The sequence below is a fragment of the Tachypleus tridentatus genome, chromosome 11 (genome assembly GCF_004210375.1).
Source record: "Tachypleus tridentatus isolate NWPU-2018 chromosome 11, ASM421037v1, whole genome shotgun sequence".
NCBI classification, from domain to species: Eukaryota; Metazoa; Arthropoda; class Merostomata; order Xiphosura; family Limulidae; genus Tachypleus; species Tachypleus tridentatus.
In genome coordinates, this window is record NC_134835.1 from 96,213,760 (window position 1) to 96,234,164 (window position 20,405).

The 20,405-nt window shown below is 33.0% G+C and overlaps 1 protein-coding gene across 9 annotated transcripts in view; it reads right to left on the reverse strand.

Moving 5' to 3' along the window:
- Positions 1–665: 665 nt before the first annotated feature.
- LOC143232843 (uncharacterized) overlaps positions 666–20,405 on the reverse strand; it is a 38,671-nt gene continuing 18,931 nt past the window's right edge. For 8 of the 9 annotated variants that reach the window (XM_076468787.1, XM_076468781.1, XM_076468784.1 and 5 more), the window contains 3 exons: positions 16,379–16,672; positions 4,944–5,276; positions 666–4,723 (listed from right to left, as the gene is read on the reverse strand). In XM_076468787.1, the coding sequence (XP_076324902.1) occupies positions 3,180–4,723; positions 4,944–5,276; positions 16,379–16,571 (2,070 nt within the window). In that variant the 5' untranslated portion in view covers positions 16,572–16,672 and the 3' untranslated portion in view covers positions 666–3,179. Of the gene's footprint in view, positions 4,724–4,943; positions 5,277–9,863; positions 9,916–16,378; positions 16,673–20,405 lie in introns of all 9 variants that reach the window. The other variant, XM_076468789.1, reaches the window with a different exon arrangement.

The following is a 20,405-nucleotide window of genomic DNA, read 5'->3' on the forward strand; positions in this document are numbered from 1 at the left end:
GCATGAATAAACTCTTGGTTACACACAAGTTCTTTTACCCTTGTTTACTTTGAACAACTTTTTATGATATTTAGTATATGCCACAGACCATTCTATGTTTACTGGGCTTGAAGATTATCATTATTTGTTTTAAAAAAGTGAAGTTATTAATGAAATTTTTTATTTTATTCATTTATTGTTAAATATTTATATTATTAATTATCAATATCATTTTTGTGGATTAAATTTTGTATTACAAATTGTTACATCACCTAATCTAAATTTTGTTTTGACAACAGATAAAAGCCTGATATTAATGCTATTTCAATTACAGAACCGACAAAGCAAAAATCATCAGGTACATCAAATTACAACAGGCAAAATGCTGCTATGTGATATACTTACCAGTACTTTTAAAGTCCATACTGAGTGAATAAAGACAGTAAGATAGTTATATCCCAGAATTTTAAAGCCTTCCTAAAGAATATAAACAAGATCTTCCTTTACAGCCAATAGTTTCAGCTCATGAATCTCCTGTAGAAGTACCGTTTTGATTAGAGACTGACTCATAGTTTCCATTTCATCTTAGTTGTACTGAGAATTTCCAAAAGCAAATCTAACCTACATAAAAGCCACTGTGTGTGTCACATCGTATCATGCTTGATTTTTCAAAATAGTAGAAGTCATACAGGTCAAAATACTTTTATTCAGATAGAATAACATGGTTATTGTCTACCCATTACGATTTTAGTGACTGGGGTACAAGAGGACCCATGACACCTTACAAGTGTAGCAAGTGTTCATATAATAAACTAAAGTAAAAGGTTAGTGTGGCATCACCTGGCTTAGCTTCAGGTATATACAATTTATTATGAAAGTGAAAGTATTGATTCAATTTTAAATTCAAATAGTTTCTGAATTAAGGTATTTTATGTTATATCAAAACATTTTTAACAATACACAAATGTCTTTAATCAATGGTGACTCTATATTAAGAAATAAATATTTTTTACAGTTTTATTGTCTTACACTTTTGGTACACAGACTAACAACAATATCAGGATATACCTTTGTTAAGTAACATGACATAAAATCCACTGTTGGAACCCCGTGCTACCAAAATGTACTGGCTTTTCTATATATTAAAAGTTGTTAATCTAACTACTGTTTATGAATAATTAATCTATGAATACACTACAAATTCATTTTGTGAACAATATTAATTTTGATTGGTTCACAAAGAAATTAGAGGATATATTTTTCACTAAGCATAATGTCAAGTGTAATTATATCCATTTATAACAATTGAAGAAGTCATACATGCTGTCTTGGAACCAATTAGCAATGATTTGATTATAGTGGAAGCATATGATCCATCATTTAACCTATAAGACTTTCTTTTCAGATGAGCCATATAAAATGGTTGTTTAAATTTTGAGAGGCATGATATGGGCAAAAACAATTGTTGTATATTTGTTGTTATTTTTATGCACTCACTATAAAGGAAACTTTTAACTTAGGGGGGATGGGAGAACAGTTTGATAACTCCTTTGGTAAGGAAGGCTTAGTTACATCAATGATATTTTTGCCAGCTGGAATGCTGACCTTAAAACCTTTATCAACAGACAAAATGACAACATCTCACCATTAAACTAGCAACAGAAATATCAATTAGTGACAATACACTGTTGTTATAAAAATGGTCTAATATACACTAGCCTATCCAAAGCACATTTCAAGAAACCAATCACATTTTGCCATACCTCACACCATCTACAAGACAAAAAAAGGGACACTGGACAGTTAAATTGGATTAAAAAATCTGCAGTGACAAGGACAATGAAGAATAGCCCACCAGAAACCCATACCTAACACTTTGACAAAGTGGTTAACCTACATCATTAATAATACAGTTGAAAAATGGAGAGTCAACTACAGTTTTCAAACCCAAAGCTTAACAGGGGAGAAAAAGCCCATGTAAAGATTAACTGACAGCTGCAAGAGAAACTGATGTTTTAAAAATAAAATACAAATTATGTGGTGCTCTATACATAATGAAGCAGGAAGGAAACTACACAATATTCAGAAAGCATATGAAACATGTATTCAACTTGAATGTAAGTAAAAATATCATAGCCAAATACTTCTTGGGAAAACAATCTACCATGCCAGAAAAATCTTTGAACATTAACATATTGTTGAAAACCAAGCAACCAAGAATTGGTTCATTGGGTGGCTTATTTAAAGGCTAAATGTAGATAATCATTCAATTTACTCTATTTTTGTAATAACTTGGTTTGGCTCAAACATGTATGTGGATATAGATACAAGTATAGTCATTTTAAATCCTTTAGTTCTTTGTTCTCTCATTTTATAAAACTCAAAATAATTTATCTCAGTTTTACAGAAACATTTATCTGTATATTTATATATCATCACCTTTATATGCAAAAACGACTCGTTTGGGTTGATAAAATATTTTACATAGAAGAGCGAACAACGTTTCGACCTTCTATGTAAAATATTTTCTCAACCCAAACGAGCCGTTTTTGCATACAAGTTTCTCAACAAGTGGGTTTCTCGACATCACTGATATCATCACCTTAGTTTCTGTATTCACAAGATGAACTCAATGGTTATTTACTTTTTTCAGGAAACTGAAAAAGATAAAAATATTGAAATACATTTATAATAGTATGATATATAAACATTAGAAATTTAGTGTCACGTGCAACATAATCTGAAGTCCTATTACTGAAATAGTTTTCTCCTGAGACTTATCACATCCATCTTAAATTTAAAATGTCAATCAGTATTGTGAGATGTTTTTACCAGTGGTACAATTTATTAAGGAATTAATCTAAAATGTATACCAAAATACAAGATACTACAATACTTCATTTATACATGTACTCCTGTTGTATTCAGAGTAGAAGCAAAATTATAAATTTTAGGAGTTATGAATGTTTGAAGCCTTCAATCTTTTGAGTTGCTTGTTGAAAAGTACATGATTTTAATTAGTTTTCTCCACTGATTTTCATAAACACTGCTCAAATACATGCTGTCCATAACCTATTAAAAAGCCTTTATCATATAACCCCCGAAACTTGTTCACTTTGGAAGTTTTGCATATGCAATCATAGTAAAATGTTTTCCTGTGTATTAAACACATGTATATACAGGACAATATTTATCAAGATTCAATTATGATCTTCTTTAAGCTTGTAAATTGCTATATTGTGAGTATTTCGTAAATGAATCTGCATGTTACCAAACTCTATGAAACCTTTTCCACATTCTGTGCATTTCAAAGGATATTCATGGGTATGTTGAGCAATTTCATGGCCTTGAAGAGCACTGCTACGTTTAAAAGTTTTACTACAGTAGGTACATTTGTATGGTCTATCTTCTGTATGTGTCTTGAGGTGACGTGTTAAGACATTATGATAAGCAAACGTTTTTTCACAGTAAGGGCAGCGGTATGGTTTCTCTTTGTTGTGAATCCTCATGTGAATGTTTGTGTGTCCACGCTGTGTGAATTTTTTTCCACATACCTCACACGCATAAGGTTTTTCTCCTGTGTGAGTAAGCATGTGTTTACGTAAGCTGCTTTGTTCAGTAAATCCTTTTCCACAAAGGTTACACTGATGTGGTCGTTCATTCGTGTGGATCGCAACATGATTACGTAGATCTGTTGATTTGTTTGTAGAATATTTACAATATGGGCATCTAAAACGTCGGTTTTCTGTTTCATTTCTATGTATTTTTCTATGTCCTTCCAATGTTTTCAAAGATGTAAACAGTCTTCCACACTTTTCACATGGGTACGAATCTGTAGATGAAACTTTTTCAATCTCATTATCTTTCTCTGGTGTTTCAAAAGATGTAGAAGGAATGTTTGGGTTGTTAGGATCATGTTTTGCTATGTAATGTTTCATAACATTATTTGTGCAAGAAAATCCTTTATCACACACAGAGCAGTGAAAACGCTTATCACCTGTGTTAGTGATCTTTCTTACAATTATTTCCTGGCTATTAAGTTTAACATTTTCACAAGACTGTGAAGAAGGATTTTTTCTTAGATGTACTCTCATGTGAGTAGCTAGACCAGAGCCTTTTCTGAACAAATTGTTACAAAGGCTGCATTTTACGAGCTCAAACTGAGCATGAGCTTCCTGATGTTGCCGAAGATGTCCTTCGGCTTTGAATTTTTTCCCACATTCCAGGCATCTGAAGGGTCGTTTATCTTCTTGGTAATCTTGGTGAGTGGCTGAGTGAGTTAAAAGCTTGAGATAGCTTTTAGAAGAAAAAACACATTGAGTACAATGATGCTCATCAGAACTTGAAGACCTGTTTTGTTCCTTATAAGTTGCTGAAGAATCCTCTGCATTAAATTCTCTTTCACAAAATTCATTTTTGCTTATTTCAATACCAGTTTCAGGCTGTACATCTAAATTCCTAGTTTCTTCATCCTCATGGTGCTCATTTAGTCCAAAAAACATATTTTCACAATCAGCATTTTTGTCCTTGTGAATATCATTGTGAGACTGATCTTCCATTAATTCCTCAAGTAGTATTTCACAATTAATATTACTGTTACAGCTGTTACCAAAATTCATGTGGTTCTCAACTTCATCTCCACTCAGGTATTCTTCATTAAAACTTTTTTCTTCCACCAAAAGCTCTTCATTACATGAAACACCAACAACTTCATCATCTTCCTTTCTGCCTACCCCTTTCTTATCTATAAGGCAGTATGAGAAGAAAGTGTATATATATATTTATATATTTACTTAAGTAGTCTATATATAATTCACAGAAGAAATACACATACTCTTATATTAAACAATTTTTAGTAATAAAAATTCAAACAGTATAATGAAGCTCCTCAGAACTTGAAGTACTATTCTGTTTAATACTAGTTACTAAAGATTCCTTTGTAATTGAACTTTCATACAACTCACTTTTTTGCATTTCAATATTGGTTGTAGACTGTTCACCTAAATCCCTAGTCTGTTCATTCTTCTCTTGATTCTCATCTAACTCAGAAAACTGACCTTCAACACAAGCATTTTTGTCAATGTGAATATGGTTCTGAGTCTGATCTTCCATTGGTTCCTCAAGCAGTATTTTACAGTTTACACTGTTGGTACAGCTGTTACTACAAATCACATGGTTCTCATCCTCATCTTCGCTGATGTCTTCTCCATTAAAACTTTTTGTTTCCAACAAAAGCTCTTCATTACACAAAACATCAAGAGCTTCACCATTTTTCTTCCTGTTCACTTGTTTCTCACCTGTAAGGCAGTACAAAAATACATATACATTGAAATAATCCATAAGTAATTCATAAAAAGAATACACCAACGAAAGTTTAGTAATAACATACAATAATTACAGGTAATATTACTGATGGGTTTGAACCTAAAATAACTAAGAAACATTTATAACATAAATTTTAGAGTTAACTAATATAGTGAGATCAGGGTTGTTACAAATAATAAAACTGACTGAACTCTCAAAAACTTGAATTGTAGACACACTGATGTGGACTATATATTGAGAAAAGTTGTTTTGTGTGTATATGAGAGAGAAAGAGAGTGGTCAGCAAGCCAATGAGAGAAAGTTCCATTTTAAATTTAATGTTATTCAATGAGAAGATCATTCCAAAAGTTGAAGTTGGTGAACACTGGGAAGAGGATTCATCACTGTATTATTAGGTTTGATGCTTTGCTACATGCTGAGATTGTAAAAAAATTCAGTTACTAATTTTTAGATAACCTAATTTTGTAGCCATAAGATAAGATTTACCATTGGTAAATTCTAATAGTGAAAGTAAACTGTGATGCAAGAAAGATTTGGTAAATTGAAATATAACAAAAACAACAACATTGCTCTTAATTCTTAATAAATACATTTCTAAAATGAAAAGGAAAATCAAGGAAGATGAAGTCTAATTAGTTTATTAAGAATATAATTGAGAAAATCTGAGATAAATAACCTAAATTTAAGAAATTTAAATTGACAAATAGGATGGAAGACTGACAGAACAGTGGAAATAATAGGAATTATGTTAAGGAAAGAAAAATTACAAAATGAAAAGAAGGATTTATGAGAACCAGCTGGCTGATGTTAAAACTAACAGCAAGGTAAACAAAATTTTAAAGTGGAAATTACACCTTTAAAAGAAGATGTTGTAAACTGTGAGATGGCTTTCTTTTTAACCATTTTATTATAATTAAGCTGAAACAAGTAGATATGATTCCTCTGAGGGTATGTAAAAATGACAGAGATGAAAAACATATAAAGGATTGAGACCAAATAAATGCCTTTGCAGGAGTTTTTGGGGAAGAAAAAGATGAAACATGTAAGTGACAAAACCTATTTCTTTTGTTTTTGGATAGATTAAAAAAGTGACAGTTGTCTGAAGATTGGGACAATTACCAAATTTAGAGTTCAGGCTGCCATAAATTCCATACATACTAACTTTGGGCTAGTGCAGTTCTACATTATTAAAATTTTTTTTAGATGCTACATGTGTTATTTGTTCTTTCAACTTGTTAAATATCTATTGTCACTGAATTTTTATTTAAGATTAGTAGCCTATCTCTCATGAATCTGATATTAAAATTAACTATTAATACTCATAATACTGTTTAAAACTCATTAATACTTCTCTTTTACATACTTATTTTTGTGCTGGGATTGAAATAATTACTTTTTAATGCAAGATTTTATGAAAATTGAAACAGTTTTGTTTGGGCAAAATGGCTTGGACTACTCACTGAGACCTTTTTCCTATGTACAACAGAAAAGTGTGAAGTGTTCTACATGTCAGACCTTTATGTAGTTCTGGTTTTGTTAGGTAGAGATTTTACTTTTTATATGTTTTAAGTTAAGTCATTATTTTCAACTAAATACATTAAAAATGCTAATCTATCACCCATGCAGAATGGTTAAGTTGCCCATGCATCATAAATGCTCTAGTAAATCAAATTATTTTTAATGTTGCAGTCTTTTATTTTCTTTCAATGGAATAATATAAAACAAAAAACACATACATCTGAAGTGTTTCCACAGCTACATTTTTAAACTTGAAGTCATGTCAGTTGTTCCTGGTGATAGCTCTACATTTACCTTTAACAATAAAGTACTAAAAACATAATCATAATGAAAATACAATTATAAGTGATATAGTTTTATTTTTGTAATACTGTAAACTCACTGAAATAAATATAGTATTTATATATTTACAATGTGTAATGGTTCAGTCTCGATAATGTAAAAATAATCAAAAACAAATTGGAATAGTACATTTCTCATGCTCTGGTTTGGGACCAGAACATAAAACATTTTTTATAACCCTGCAGAGTTGCTTAAATTATTTCTGTATTAAATAGGCTGATAAGAGTTGCCCTTGGAATTATAGACTAGTTAAACTTATAGAAAAAATTCTACAGTGTCAAATTCAATAAAGGGGGAACCGTGTCTTACTAATCTTCTAACCTTTTCTGAGAATGTTACTTGTTACATGGGTGATGGAAAAGATATGGTTTTTGGTATAATTAGGTTTTCAAACAGCTTTTACAAATTTATATTATGGCATTTCATATATAGCATTATCAAACAAAGCATAACCACTTGAGGCCTACAACCTCCAAAGTGGTAATGGGAACTTTGGAATTTATAGCACAGAAAGTTTACACCACACCCAAGTACAGAAAAGCAACTTCAATGAATTATTAAAAACAAATATAATAACCAACTTCAAAAAATCAAATGAAGTTAAAAATTAATTATCTCGGGCATAAAACAAAGTCACACACAAAGCTATAAAAAACAAAAGAGCACATAAAAACTCAACCATTATCATACAACAAGTGATGGTTAAGTACTGAAGTGTAGAGGAAGCATGCATCCTGTGAGCATTTCATGCTCGTATTGGTTAAGAGGTGACATAGGATGATTTGCAAGAGAAACATGTTGAAGTCTTCCAATTCCAATGACGAGGGATGGAAGGCTTGTGGCATGTGTAAAGAAAACGTTCACATATAGAAGGTAGGACTGACTGAGAATAGCTAATCTTGTGTTATGTATACAAGTTATCTCACATGAGTCTACAATTTATAATACACTATGTATTACTACTTCACATTTAGTAATCTGTTAAATGTTAATAATCATTAAATCTATGATATTTGCCAACAAGATTGATAGATATAAGTTTCTTTTCCATACAAATACAACTCGATGTACAAACAAACAAAAAATACAATTTATAAGAAGTTATTACAAATGATGTTTTATATACAAGAGTTTTACAAACTTACAGACAATACTTAGCTTTATACCTGGTCTAGAACTAAATATTTTATCAATGATCCAGGTCAACAACTAGCAAATTATTTCTAAGTTGGTACTGTCACACACCTCACTTAAGCTAATGCTGTCTCTTTGTTGGCTGGCCTAACACCAGGTACAAGCTGACTCCTTCCAGGAAAGATATTTAATGTCTTCATAGAAATAATAATGTCTGAAGTAATTCACTAAAACTGAATGGTTTGTAATGTTGAAAATCTATAATTTTTCTGGTCAAATTCGGTACTTTTCCAGTTAATAATTGCCAATCACAAAAATAGCTTCCTAGACCTATAGCACAGTGAATGTAGCTGTTACATGATAATACTCCTATTTCTCTTGGCTCGTAGGTTTTTACATACCACTTATGGAAGTTTCTAGAATTTTCAATAGTGATTAAGCATGTTTTCATAAACAACTACTGTTGATTGTTTCACAAATTCTCTACAAGTTTTGAGAACAGGTGGGACCTTCACAATACACAGTCCAGAATATACATCACATGCACAAAAAAAGAAAACTATACAGAAACAAGCATAGGCACTAAAATAAACATACAACAATAATTTGTTACACTTATGAGATGAGATAAGTACGGTACTGGAAGAAACCTGGTTAATCTGAATAAACACGAAAATAGATATAGAGGTAGCACTTAATAATGAATTTGATTGTGCAACAAAGAATATATCCTAAGTAGTCATTCAAACTTCTTCTAATGACTAGGTAAAAAAAAAAGAAAAAAGAGGAGTCCAAGCAGATAATATCTATAAAATCAGAAATTAGAAGTTATTAGTGTAGTTATCACAAAAACAGCCAAAGGTAACAAGGCTGTTGTACTCAAAAAACAAGATTATCACAGTTTCACACTCTTAAACATAAACTCTACCAAAAACTTTAATCATACTGTTAAATCTTTGTTGAACAACAACAAAAAAAACTACTTAATGAGCTTAAAGCTAAGTCATTAAGCATTATAAGTCCTCACTTAGCATAACTACACAACATGAATATCCATATTAGACCTGTTGCTACTTATATTAATGCTTCCACTTATAAAATAACACAAAGCTAGAAATATGTTAAAAATGTTATTGGTTTTAAACACAAGTTTGGTATAAAACCTTTTTGGAGCTCATTCAAAAAACAAAAATGTAGTGATACTGAATAACACCAAAATTATTTCTTTTGATGTTCATCAGTATAACTGTTATTGAATGTAAACAAATTGTATTTGATTTAATGAATATAGAAAAAGTAAACTATGTTCAAGCCCAGGAGCTACTTCAAATTTAATGACCAAATATATAAACAAAACTACGAGTTATGGCCCCCCCCTTACCTTTGTTTGCAGAAGTTTTCATTAATAATTCACAGAAGAAATTTTTAGCAATAACAATAATACAAAACATTAAATATTGGTACAGATATGTCAATGATATGAATTGTCTTTGGATGGGATCTACATGTTAAGTCGACAATTTTGTAACTTTTCTAAATTCTCAAAACAAATTTATTCAACTTACTATGAAATTTGGTGAAAACAGAAACATTAATTCTTTTCAAATCTTCAGAAAACTGATAACAAAAGTAAAGAAAAACAAATGGTTTAAGGTAAGCTATATTGGAAAACTTCCTCACACAATGACAAAGAAATCTAAGAACCAACCTTCTACTGTACAAATAATATAGAATAAATGCTGTGCAACACCAAAGACAGAACTGAAAAGCATAGCACTAATGTATTTACCAATTAATGTGTTAAACTGCAAAAGTGTATAAATAAGTCAAACAGAACATTCCACAGAAACAAGAATTCAAGAACACTCTTAAAGTTAGAAATTAAAGAAAATGGATTCATTCTTTGCATCATAAATTATCAAAACTAAACACCAAAATTTTACATATCTGTGAAAAAAGTAAAAACTATACACTAGAAATTTTAGAAATAAACAAGTCTAAAAACAAACCCAGACACAATTTTAAATGACAAAACCAACTCAAGTTTCTTTCTACTCCTGGTTCTTTGTTTAAACATATATGTAAACCTTGCTACAAGACATTTCGGTCTGTAACTGATGATGCCTTTACTGGCAAAACAATGTTCGTAATAAATTATGCATTTCTGAAATCTTCAATTGTCTTGTTTTTCTTCAATTCTGTAATTATGGAGTTTCACCAAGTACCAATGGTTTCAGGCAACAATTCTACATTACTGTTACATTTGTTTATCTTTAAGCACAAAGCTATATAATGATGGGTGGGGGAGGTGCGTCATGAATTGAGGATTTTGGGTTTAATTCCTGTTACCAATAAAATTGCTTCTTCTGTCTTTGTTATTGCAAAGCAACTAAGACTATCCACCACTGTCACTAATTTTGAACTGCTAGCTAGAGGGAAAACAAATGGCTGGCACACTCCTCCATCACTCTAGCTACTTAAGTTTTAAATAAAACATAGATTTCTTTTAAATTATATTTCATTTATAATTTACAGTTACCTAATTGCATTATTTGACACTTATGGGTTGAGTTATTTTAAGCTTACCAAATTGTAACCTATAATAAGTTAGATGTGTGAATAATACTGTGGCATTGCACCAAATTTCTTATTAGATATTCATGATTATGCTGCAGACCAAAGGCAAAAACTGAAAATATTGGTTTGCTGATCCACACTATGCTGATGAGTTTTGAAGAAGAGAAGCTACAGAAAACGGTACAGCAAATCAAATAATGCCTTATATCTCCACATTATGGATACCATCTATCATATGAAATCAAGGGTAATTTGAAAATTACTTATGAAATGTGAAAATAACAAATGAAAATAGGAAGATTAATAGCATGTTAAAATGATTCAACAGTTTAAAAATGGCTGAGAAGTAAAAAATTAATAAGATAAATATTAGATAATATACAAATTAGATTTATAAGTTTACTGACATACACTGATAAAAAATAATTAAATTTTGAATGACACACTGTGAAAGAAACTGTTACATATGTAAAAGAGTCAGACTTGCATGTGAAGAAGTAAAAGGCTAGTATAAAGCAACTGTGCTCTACTGAAGGGTTTTGAACCACAATTTCTTCTGTAGGTACCATAATAAGGGGGCTGCATTCTCCCTCCCAACCAAAAAACCACCTGTTTGTGTTACCTGAGCACCTGAGCTAAAGATTAGTCCCCTTAACGTGTAAATGGATATGAACACAGTTCAAAACATGGCATTCACTGTATCTATGAGCACAAAATCTGATGACAGAACCAAATTGCTAAACTCCCATCATATACGAGTGACACAATGGAAGCAATAGTGGTGCTATGTTACATATACATATGACCCCAGATGTTCTTGAGTACACCTGTCAAATTTGATTGTTGTTTCACTAACCTTTTGAAATGTGGGTGTGTTTTCTTATAGCAAAGCCACATTGGGCTATCTGCTGAGTCCACCAAGGGGAATCGAACCCCTGATTTTAGCATTGTAAATCCGTAGACTTACTGCTGTACTATCGGGGAACGCTTTTGAAATAGTTCAAATCTTTATTCTCAAGATTTGCATGTTTAGTGATTAGATGTCTTTTCAATTTGCTAGGAATCATGGTGTCCTTCGAAAGTTTTTTGCTGCAAACAACACACAGTGGTAGAGGACAGTCTCTCCCTAGTCCAAGACTCAGTAACTGTCCATATGCTTTCGACAAGCCTTTTGCTTAGAAATCTTACAAGGTGGTGGTATAAAATTGCTCAAATAGTATTAGCAAAATTGTCACTGTTGCTACTTACAAAGACATGTTTCTTGAAATGAATCTGTCTATTTTAACTTTAGAGATGCTATTAAAAAAGTACTAATAAGGCAACTGGCACTTTGGCACAGGTGAAAACATGGTTTTATAAATCAAACACATGTTCAAAACACCACTACATCAATCACTGTGTCAAAAAAACAAAAACTAAAGCCATACCAGAGGGACCATGCATGCACAAAATCAATAAAAGGTTGAATTGAGAACTGTATTAAAACAAGAGAAAAAGCTGAAGCCATGCTAGTGTCACTGGGCATATGGGAATTACCCACTTACTCTACTTTGTCATCTTGTGTTAAGATAATAAGACCACAATGGCCTAAATAAAATTGATTACTTTCTACAGTTATGCAGTGACAAATTTGGGAACCACTGATCTAAGCAATGCTTTGGTGATAGTAGCTAACAGAATTTTAGGGTGTATTGAATGTTTAAAATGTCACTTCTGCTGTTCATAAAACCATATTCAGGAAACCAACAGATAATTTGAAACTCTACAAAGATTTATTTGACCACGTGGAAGACAGTGTACACTTTGCAGTAATAACTTGTTCAAAACTGCTTAAAGGTGATTTTGGACAATGGATGTTATACCCATTCTGTATATATCATGTAGTGTGATTACGAAGTTCATTAGCAACACTAGAGAAAGAAATGTTGACAAAGTGGTAAATAAAGTACTCAAGATATCTAGGCAATGCTCTGGTAATAGTAGTTAAGCCAACAGAATTTTAGGATGATGAGTATGCAAAAAAGTCACTTACTACTGTTGTTTACAAAATTGCATTCAGGAAACCAATGGATATTATGAAGTTGTGTAAAACAATTTGACCATGTGTGTCACTTGTTCAAAACTACTTGGATATAATTTTGGACAATGTCTTTTATACCTATGTTATAGGTATCAAATTGTGTGATCATTGAACCATCAAAACATATCATATGTACCTTATTTTTTGCATGGTAAAATTGGTGTATATACAGATTTAAAACATTGTGTCTACCTGTTTCCTGAATGTGATTACCTTAATAGCAGAAGTGACTTTTGAAATATTTTTTAAAATAGATATATTGATCAAGTCGAGAAATTTAAGAATTTATTTACACATCTCACTAGTTGAGGTTGCTCACAGAGATTCCATCATATAACTTTGACCTCTATCTTAGTTTACCAGGTTATACAAAGAACCAATAAGATAAAAACCTGGGGATAGGTTAAGATCTCTTAACTTTACTATGTTGAGAAAAAAGATATGATCTAACTCAATTTTACATTTTTATTTAAGTATAAATAAGGTTGATTGGAGTTTTATAGCACAAAGCAACTAGACTATCTGCACCAAACCTGTAAAAAAAATTAAAAGTAAAGTAAAACTACTAAAATTTGTAAAAAGGAATCATGTTAAAACAAAATAAAGTTTAATTTTGAATTAAAAATTTAAATAGCATTAAATTCAATTTTTAAATCTAGTTTACAGCAGTAAGAGAGAAAGTAAAGTAATACAACTTTTAAAAGACTTTCTGTTGATATAATTTTAATTATTATAACTTGTCAAGATGACTAACGGGTAAGTTCAAACATCAGCGTTAGTCACCTGAAGTTGGCCTTTCCAGTCCTGGTTTTGAGTTATTTTATATCACGGCCATTTTCTAATTTCATGTTGAACTAATTTTTCTTTAATTCATAAAAAGAAATCACGTTAAAAAACAAAATAAAGTATAATTTATGAATTAAGCTCAGATAGCATTAAAAAGGCCAATGGCCTTTGAAAAAGTAAAAACATCTATAAGGTGGACAGTGCCACCATTGCCAATGACACCATCCAACGTCAGGGATAAACCCTGGGACAAAATATGTCTAAAACGGTGCTGTCGTTGAGAGTTATAACCTTGACATGACAGTAAAAAGTGAGCTAATTGTAACCTGAGTCACACAGACCACACATTGGTGCATCAGTCGCAGATAAAAGAAAACAATGAGTGAAAAAACTGTGACCAATGTATAGTCTAGTTAGGACAACTTCCTCTTTCTGATCCTTATGGCAACAAGATAGCCAAAGTTCAATAGAGGGTTTTATCGATAAAAACTTTTCACATTGCTCACTCCAAGTGAACTGCCAACTGGCATGTAGCCAAGCCTTGAATACAGGACTATAGTCCATGTATGGAAGAGGCACAGCTGTGATAGCGCCAGAGCAGACAGACTTAGTTGTGGTGTTGGCAAGCTCGTTCCGGCAAATGTCAATATAGCCTGGTATCCAGAAGAACTGTATATAAGTAGATGTCAAAGAGAAATGGGCCAGTCGATTTTGAATATCAGCAAGAACAGGGTGAGAACTAACGTGAAGTGATTCCAGGGCCGATAGGGAGCTAAACAAGTCAGTATAAATAGTACAGTTCATGTACTGCATAGCTTCTATGTGATCCAGGGCAAAAGAAATGGCATACAATTCAGCAGTCAATACAGAAACTGTAGAGGGGATTCTGTGTGCAACAACCAAACCACAACAAACTATGGCAGAACCCACAGAGCCACCTGATTTCAAACCACCCGTATAAGTGGAACGAAGTGTAGCACCATACCTATGGGGTGAAGTGGTGGATAGTAACTTTTGAGCCTCAGGGTTAGAAATGTTTTTAATTATTTTCAAATGCTGTACCTCCCTTTCATCCACTAACTTAGGGCAAGAACGAAAGTAGGATGGGTGAGAGCCATGACAATTAATGCAATGGTCTGTTTCACACTCATAGGCATCATGGTCTTTGCTACTATAATGAGCCCATGTTGAGGAATTACGGTATGATGTCTTTGAGCATCCAAACCACTGACACTGGAAAACATTTGAGAGGGTTTAAAATATATGACCATACATTGCAGTTAAGATAACCTGCCTTGATGGTCACAGATGGATGTGGGGATGTAAACCTCAAAATTAAGACATTCCTTGGCATCATAATTCCATCTTTGTGTGTGGAAATGTGTCATTGAAAAAACTCCTTGAGTGAAGAAACCAGCAACGATCTCTGACATGGGGATGTTCTTCAAATCCCTCTCAACAATAACCCCCCCCTGATGAATTCAAAGTAGCATAGGGAGTAACCTCAATGAGTATATCCCCAATGGTCTTTAAATGCAAGAGGAGTTCACTGTGTTTAGAAGTGAATGTTTCCACCAATATGCCACCTGAGCAAAACTTTCTGACTGGCTTAAGAGAGCCAGTAAGCCCTTCTAGTTTTTTCTGAATAAAAAAGGGAGACATATGCCCTAAATATCTGTCTGAAAGATAATGTTATATATTAAAATGAGGTACGGGTGTTACAGAGGTCGAAGATTGCTGTTCAGAATCTTTAAGATGTAGTTGTGAACCTATGGACTGTTTTTTCACTATTTTATTTAAATTTTTATTTGAGGGATCCATAATAAAGAAAGAATACTTTGGTGCCCACAGAGCCAAGCAAGGCCACTGTAGCAACGTCAGGGCTTTGTGAACACTATACCCAAACACCAACATCAGATACAATATCCACAACACCTGTTGAGAACATACACCACTGGTACTTGGTTGACCCTAACCCAAGTGGACCACCTGATTAACCCTGGGGGCCATCCAAGGTCGTCTCTTTAAAGAAATTCAAGGCCAAAGTGGTGTGTTGGGGTTGGACCCTCAACCACCAGGATCCTCTCCTCCCCTTTATGGGTTGCAATGCATGACAAACACGTGGGTGAATGTTTAGATCCCAGAGGAGGTAAACTGAAAGAACAGAACCTTCTCTTGGAGGTCCCCCCCCTCGCCACCTATAGGAATCCACACTGAGAGGATAAATAAGATGCCTTCAATTTTTCAATCCAAATTCTGAAGACAACAGTATGAATGGACACAAATTTAAAATAAAAAATAAAAAAAGGTTTTAGTCAGCCAGTTTAATTTTTCTAACAGGATGATTAATATATGGAGTGGTTTCTCATTAAAAGTAGTATAGTCAAGAACTTGAAGAGATTCAAAGGGGAATCAATGATTTCCAGAAATATAAATGTAGAGTTTAATTATATTTCTTTGTGTGGGAATATCTTGGGACATCCTTGAAGGACTAAATGGTTCCTTTTTGTTTGTATATTGTTTTTCTGTTGTATGCACATATAATAGTTGATTTGAATTATTGCTGGTAATACATTCAGATTTAAATTTAAACAACAGTTGGTACATAAAATAATTTTGTACAAAAATCTCATTTACCTTTGTGATAGATTCCCATGTGGCAAATGAGAAAACTTGATGAAATAAACACTTTGCTACATATTTCGCACTTGAGAAGCACTGAAGGATTCCCCAACAAATCTCTGTTTGTATCCTTGTCTTCAGAAACTGGCTCATTAGTAGATGAAGTTTCTGTTTCACTTGATGGGAATTCTTCCACTAGAGTGGTCATTTTCAAAAAACTTAGTGAACAGTTTTCATTTCCACATTAACTCATACAGCAAGTATTGTATATGTCAGCGAGGATGTGCTCTTTGGACGTCTCGAGTTTTCCTAAAAAGTGTTAAAATATATTTGTGGGAAATAGGTATTTTATAGTTGATACACATAATGATATTATTAACTGAATTTTATTGTTACACAGTAAATCCATTATAATTGAAGTATATTACTATAAACATTTGTTTATAAACTTTAGTGTTAAGCCTACAAAGATAGTGTTTCTAGATTGTTATCTAGATTATGTTCATTTCTGTGCTAAAATCAGCACACTGCAAAATGAGTTGACAAACAATTCAATAATTGTACATTCTTACTGTTCATTTACTTAAGGCATAACATATTTAGAGTAATTCTAATGTAACTTACTACTACCTGTTGTGTTCAAATACAGCAAGTTTAACAATTTTATTATCATGAATAAACATATTTCAAAATTTATTCAAAGCACCTGATATTTACATATTTATAGAAGTTAGTTGTATAATCTTTTTGAAATGGCAGACCTGTTACACTGCCATACCAACTTGGCACAGATAGATGCACATGCACAGGAATTTTTGTCACTGTGTCAGATAGATGTACATATTGGTAAATCTTAGATCATTATGTTTTTATTTTGTGAACTTTTAATGCAAGGCTATTTGACAGCTATTTCCATTATTATGTTTTTACAAACTTTTGTGTATTAACTCCTTCTTGAATATAGTAATAACTGTTTCCCCTTTCTTATAATACTGAGATATGAAATGATGTGATTGAAATAATATTAAAATAAATGCAAGTTAGATATTAAATAAAAACCCTATAACCCAAGTGCTTTTGAAGGTGGATCTTTCTTCTTTATGGACAGACTATCACGACTTTTTGAACCTATGTGTTTTCCTAACATCATGAATATAAGTAAGATAGTACTCATAGTAGTAGTACTAGATTAGCTAATCTATGCAAGGTATAATTTTCTTAAGCTAAAAATATACTTCCCATAGGTGCTTCCCTCTCATCATAAGACTAGTTGTTCCTATTTTGTGCCACTATCTATATGCAAACTTTTTTTTTTTTTTTACAATGTATGCCATAAGCCTTCCACATACTTTCCTACTGAAATTAAAGATTCCAAGATGTCTCTCATGCAAATCAACATGCTTCATCTCTCACTAAGAGGAGAACACCACCATCATGTGATGCATGTGACTCCCTCTTTGTGGCATTACCAAACTGTCACTTTGATCTTTGGCAGATGACAAGCACCAGAAGATTTTGGGGAGGATGGTAAGTGTGAGAAGTATCTATCAAGAAATTTTCAGTTTAGGAAAATCATAACTTCCAATATGGTACCTTCCTTTTCTCACAAAATTAGCTAAAATCCCACATTGAAAAGGAGGGGCTGGTGTGAAGGAAAAACAGATGTACTATTCAAAGTGTCCAAAGGATAACCATTTATATGAGAGAAACAGGTCAAATGATCTGAGAAGGAGCATTATACCATTCCTGAATAAAGTATCTTCTAATCGTTAACAGGTATGAACAAACGTGGTGGAAAAGGAAGGGTACAAATTTGAGTATAAGAGGCAGGTCAGGAGAGTGATCTCAATCACATAAATAAAGAAATCAAGGAAGGAAAATGTGTAAAACTTGAGTGAGTGAACTATATCAAAAAACCTTGCTATTGGGTAATGACATCCAGATAGGGGTAGGAAGAGGATCATATCCTTATCTCAAGCCCTAAAACTGTGGATATGAGGAAATTACCGACTATAAGGAATCTGAGAAATGGGATGACAAAACCTTCTGACAATTCTTTATGAACCAAAACACACACATAAAAATGCTCAAATGATGAACAAAGGCTATCACACTGAGAAAGGGAAGGTTGAGAGACAGGAATTGGTGAAATGCTTTGCTCCAAATGGACCATTGATTGATTGATTGATTTAGTGTTTTATGGCACAAAGCAGCGAGGCTATCTGTGCCAAACATCCGGTAAAAATGTAAAAATAAAGTAAATGTAGTAAAAGACATAAATGGAAATGAAGGTAAAACAAAAAAGTATAAAACCAATGTTGAACCTAGTCTACAATGTTAAGAGAGACAGCAGAGTATAAGAAGTTGTAAGGTATTTACTCTAGCAAAATGGTAATGATCATAACCTGCCAGGAAGACTAACAGATACGTTCAAGAACCACTGTCAGTCACCTGAAGTTGGCCTTTCCAGTCCTGGTTCCGGGTTATGTGTCATAGCAGCCAGTATCAAAATGTAAAAGAATAGAAGTTTTAAAAGACACATAGCAAAATCGTAATAATGAGTAGCCAAATGTCCAGTAAAAAAGATAAAAGTCAAGTAAATGGAGTAAAATTTGTAAAAGTAATTGAAGATAAAAGCAAAACGGCAATTAAAACAGAAAACGGCACAAAAACCAATGTTGACATCCAGTCAACAAAGTTGTAAAGGACTACCTGTAGTAGAATGGTAATGATCATAACCCGCCAGGAAGACTAACAGGTAAGTATAAAAACCACCGTCAGTCACCTGAAGTTGATCTTTCCAGTCCTGGTTCCAGGTTATGAGTCAATATGGCCAGTACTAAAAGGTAAAGTAGTAAAAGTGTGAAATGATATGCAGCAAAATTATAATAACAACTCGCCAGGACGACTAACGAGTAGTTCAAACGAATAGTTCAAACAGTAGCGTCAGTCACCTGAAGTTGGCCTTTCCAGTCCTGGTGTTGAGTTATTTAATATTCTGGCCATTGTCCAATGTCAAATTGAATGAGAGAGATTAAAACTGTAAAAAAGGAACCACAATTAAAAAGGTGTAATAAATAAATATCCAAGACTTAAATGAGATTAAAAAGATTAATGGCCATTAAAAAATTAAAAACGTTATCAAGGTGGACAGAGTCACCATTACCAATAACACTGTCCAATGTTACAGACTGACCCTGGAAAAAAATATGTTCAAAATATTGCCGTCGTTGAGAATTGTAACGATGGCAAGAAAGTAAAACGTGGCTGATAGTGTTTTGAGTGTTACACAAACTACACATTGGTGCATCAGTTCCAGATAAAAGAAAATGATGAGTTAAAAAATTGTGACCAATGCGTAGCCTAGTGAGAACAACTTCCTCCTTCCGAACTTTACGGAAGCTAGATGACCAAAGTCCAATATAGGGTTTGATTTGATAAAGTTTGTTGTCGCGTTGCTCACTCCAAGTGGACTGCCAGCTGGCACGGAGCCGAGCCTTGAAGACAAGACCATAGTCCATGTACGGAATAGGCATAGGGGTGATGGTGCTGGAGCACACAGATTTAGTTGCCATGTCTGCAAGCTCGTTCCCGTGAATACCAACATGGCCTGGTATCCAGAAAAACTGGATTGAAGTAGCTGTTAATGAGAAATGGACCAGTCGGTTTTGAATATCAGCGAGAATAGGATGTGAGCCACAGTGTAGCGATTCCAAGGCATATATAGAACAAAGCGAATCAGTATAAATAGTGCAGTTGGAGTACTGCTCAGCTGCAATATGATCCAGGGCAAGAGGTATGGCATACAGTTCAGCAGTGAACACAGAAGCTGTAGAGAGGATTCTGCGCGCAACTACTGAACCACAGCAAACCATAGCAGAGCCCACTGAATTACCTGATTTGGAACCATCTGTATAAATGGGAACTGAATGATTGTTTGAAAGATATTCATTGAATAAAAGACGGTACTTCCAATCTGGAGTATCTGCCTTTTTTAGGTGACTGAAAGAAAAGTCACATTTGGGGGCTGTAATAAGCCATG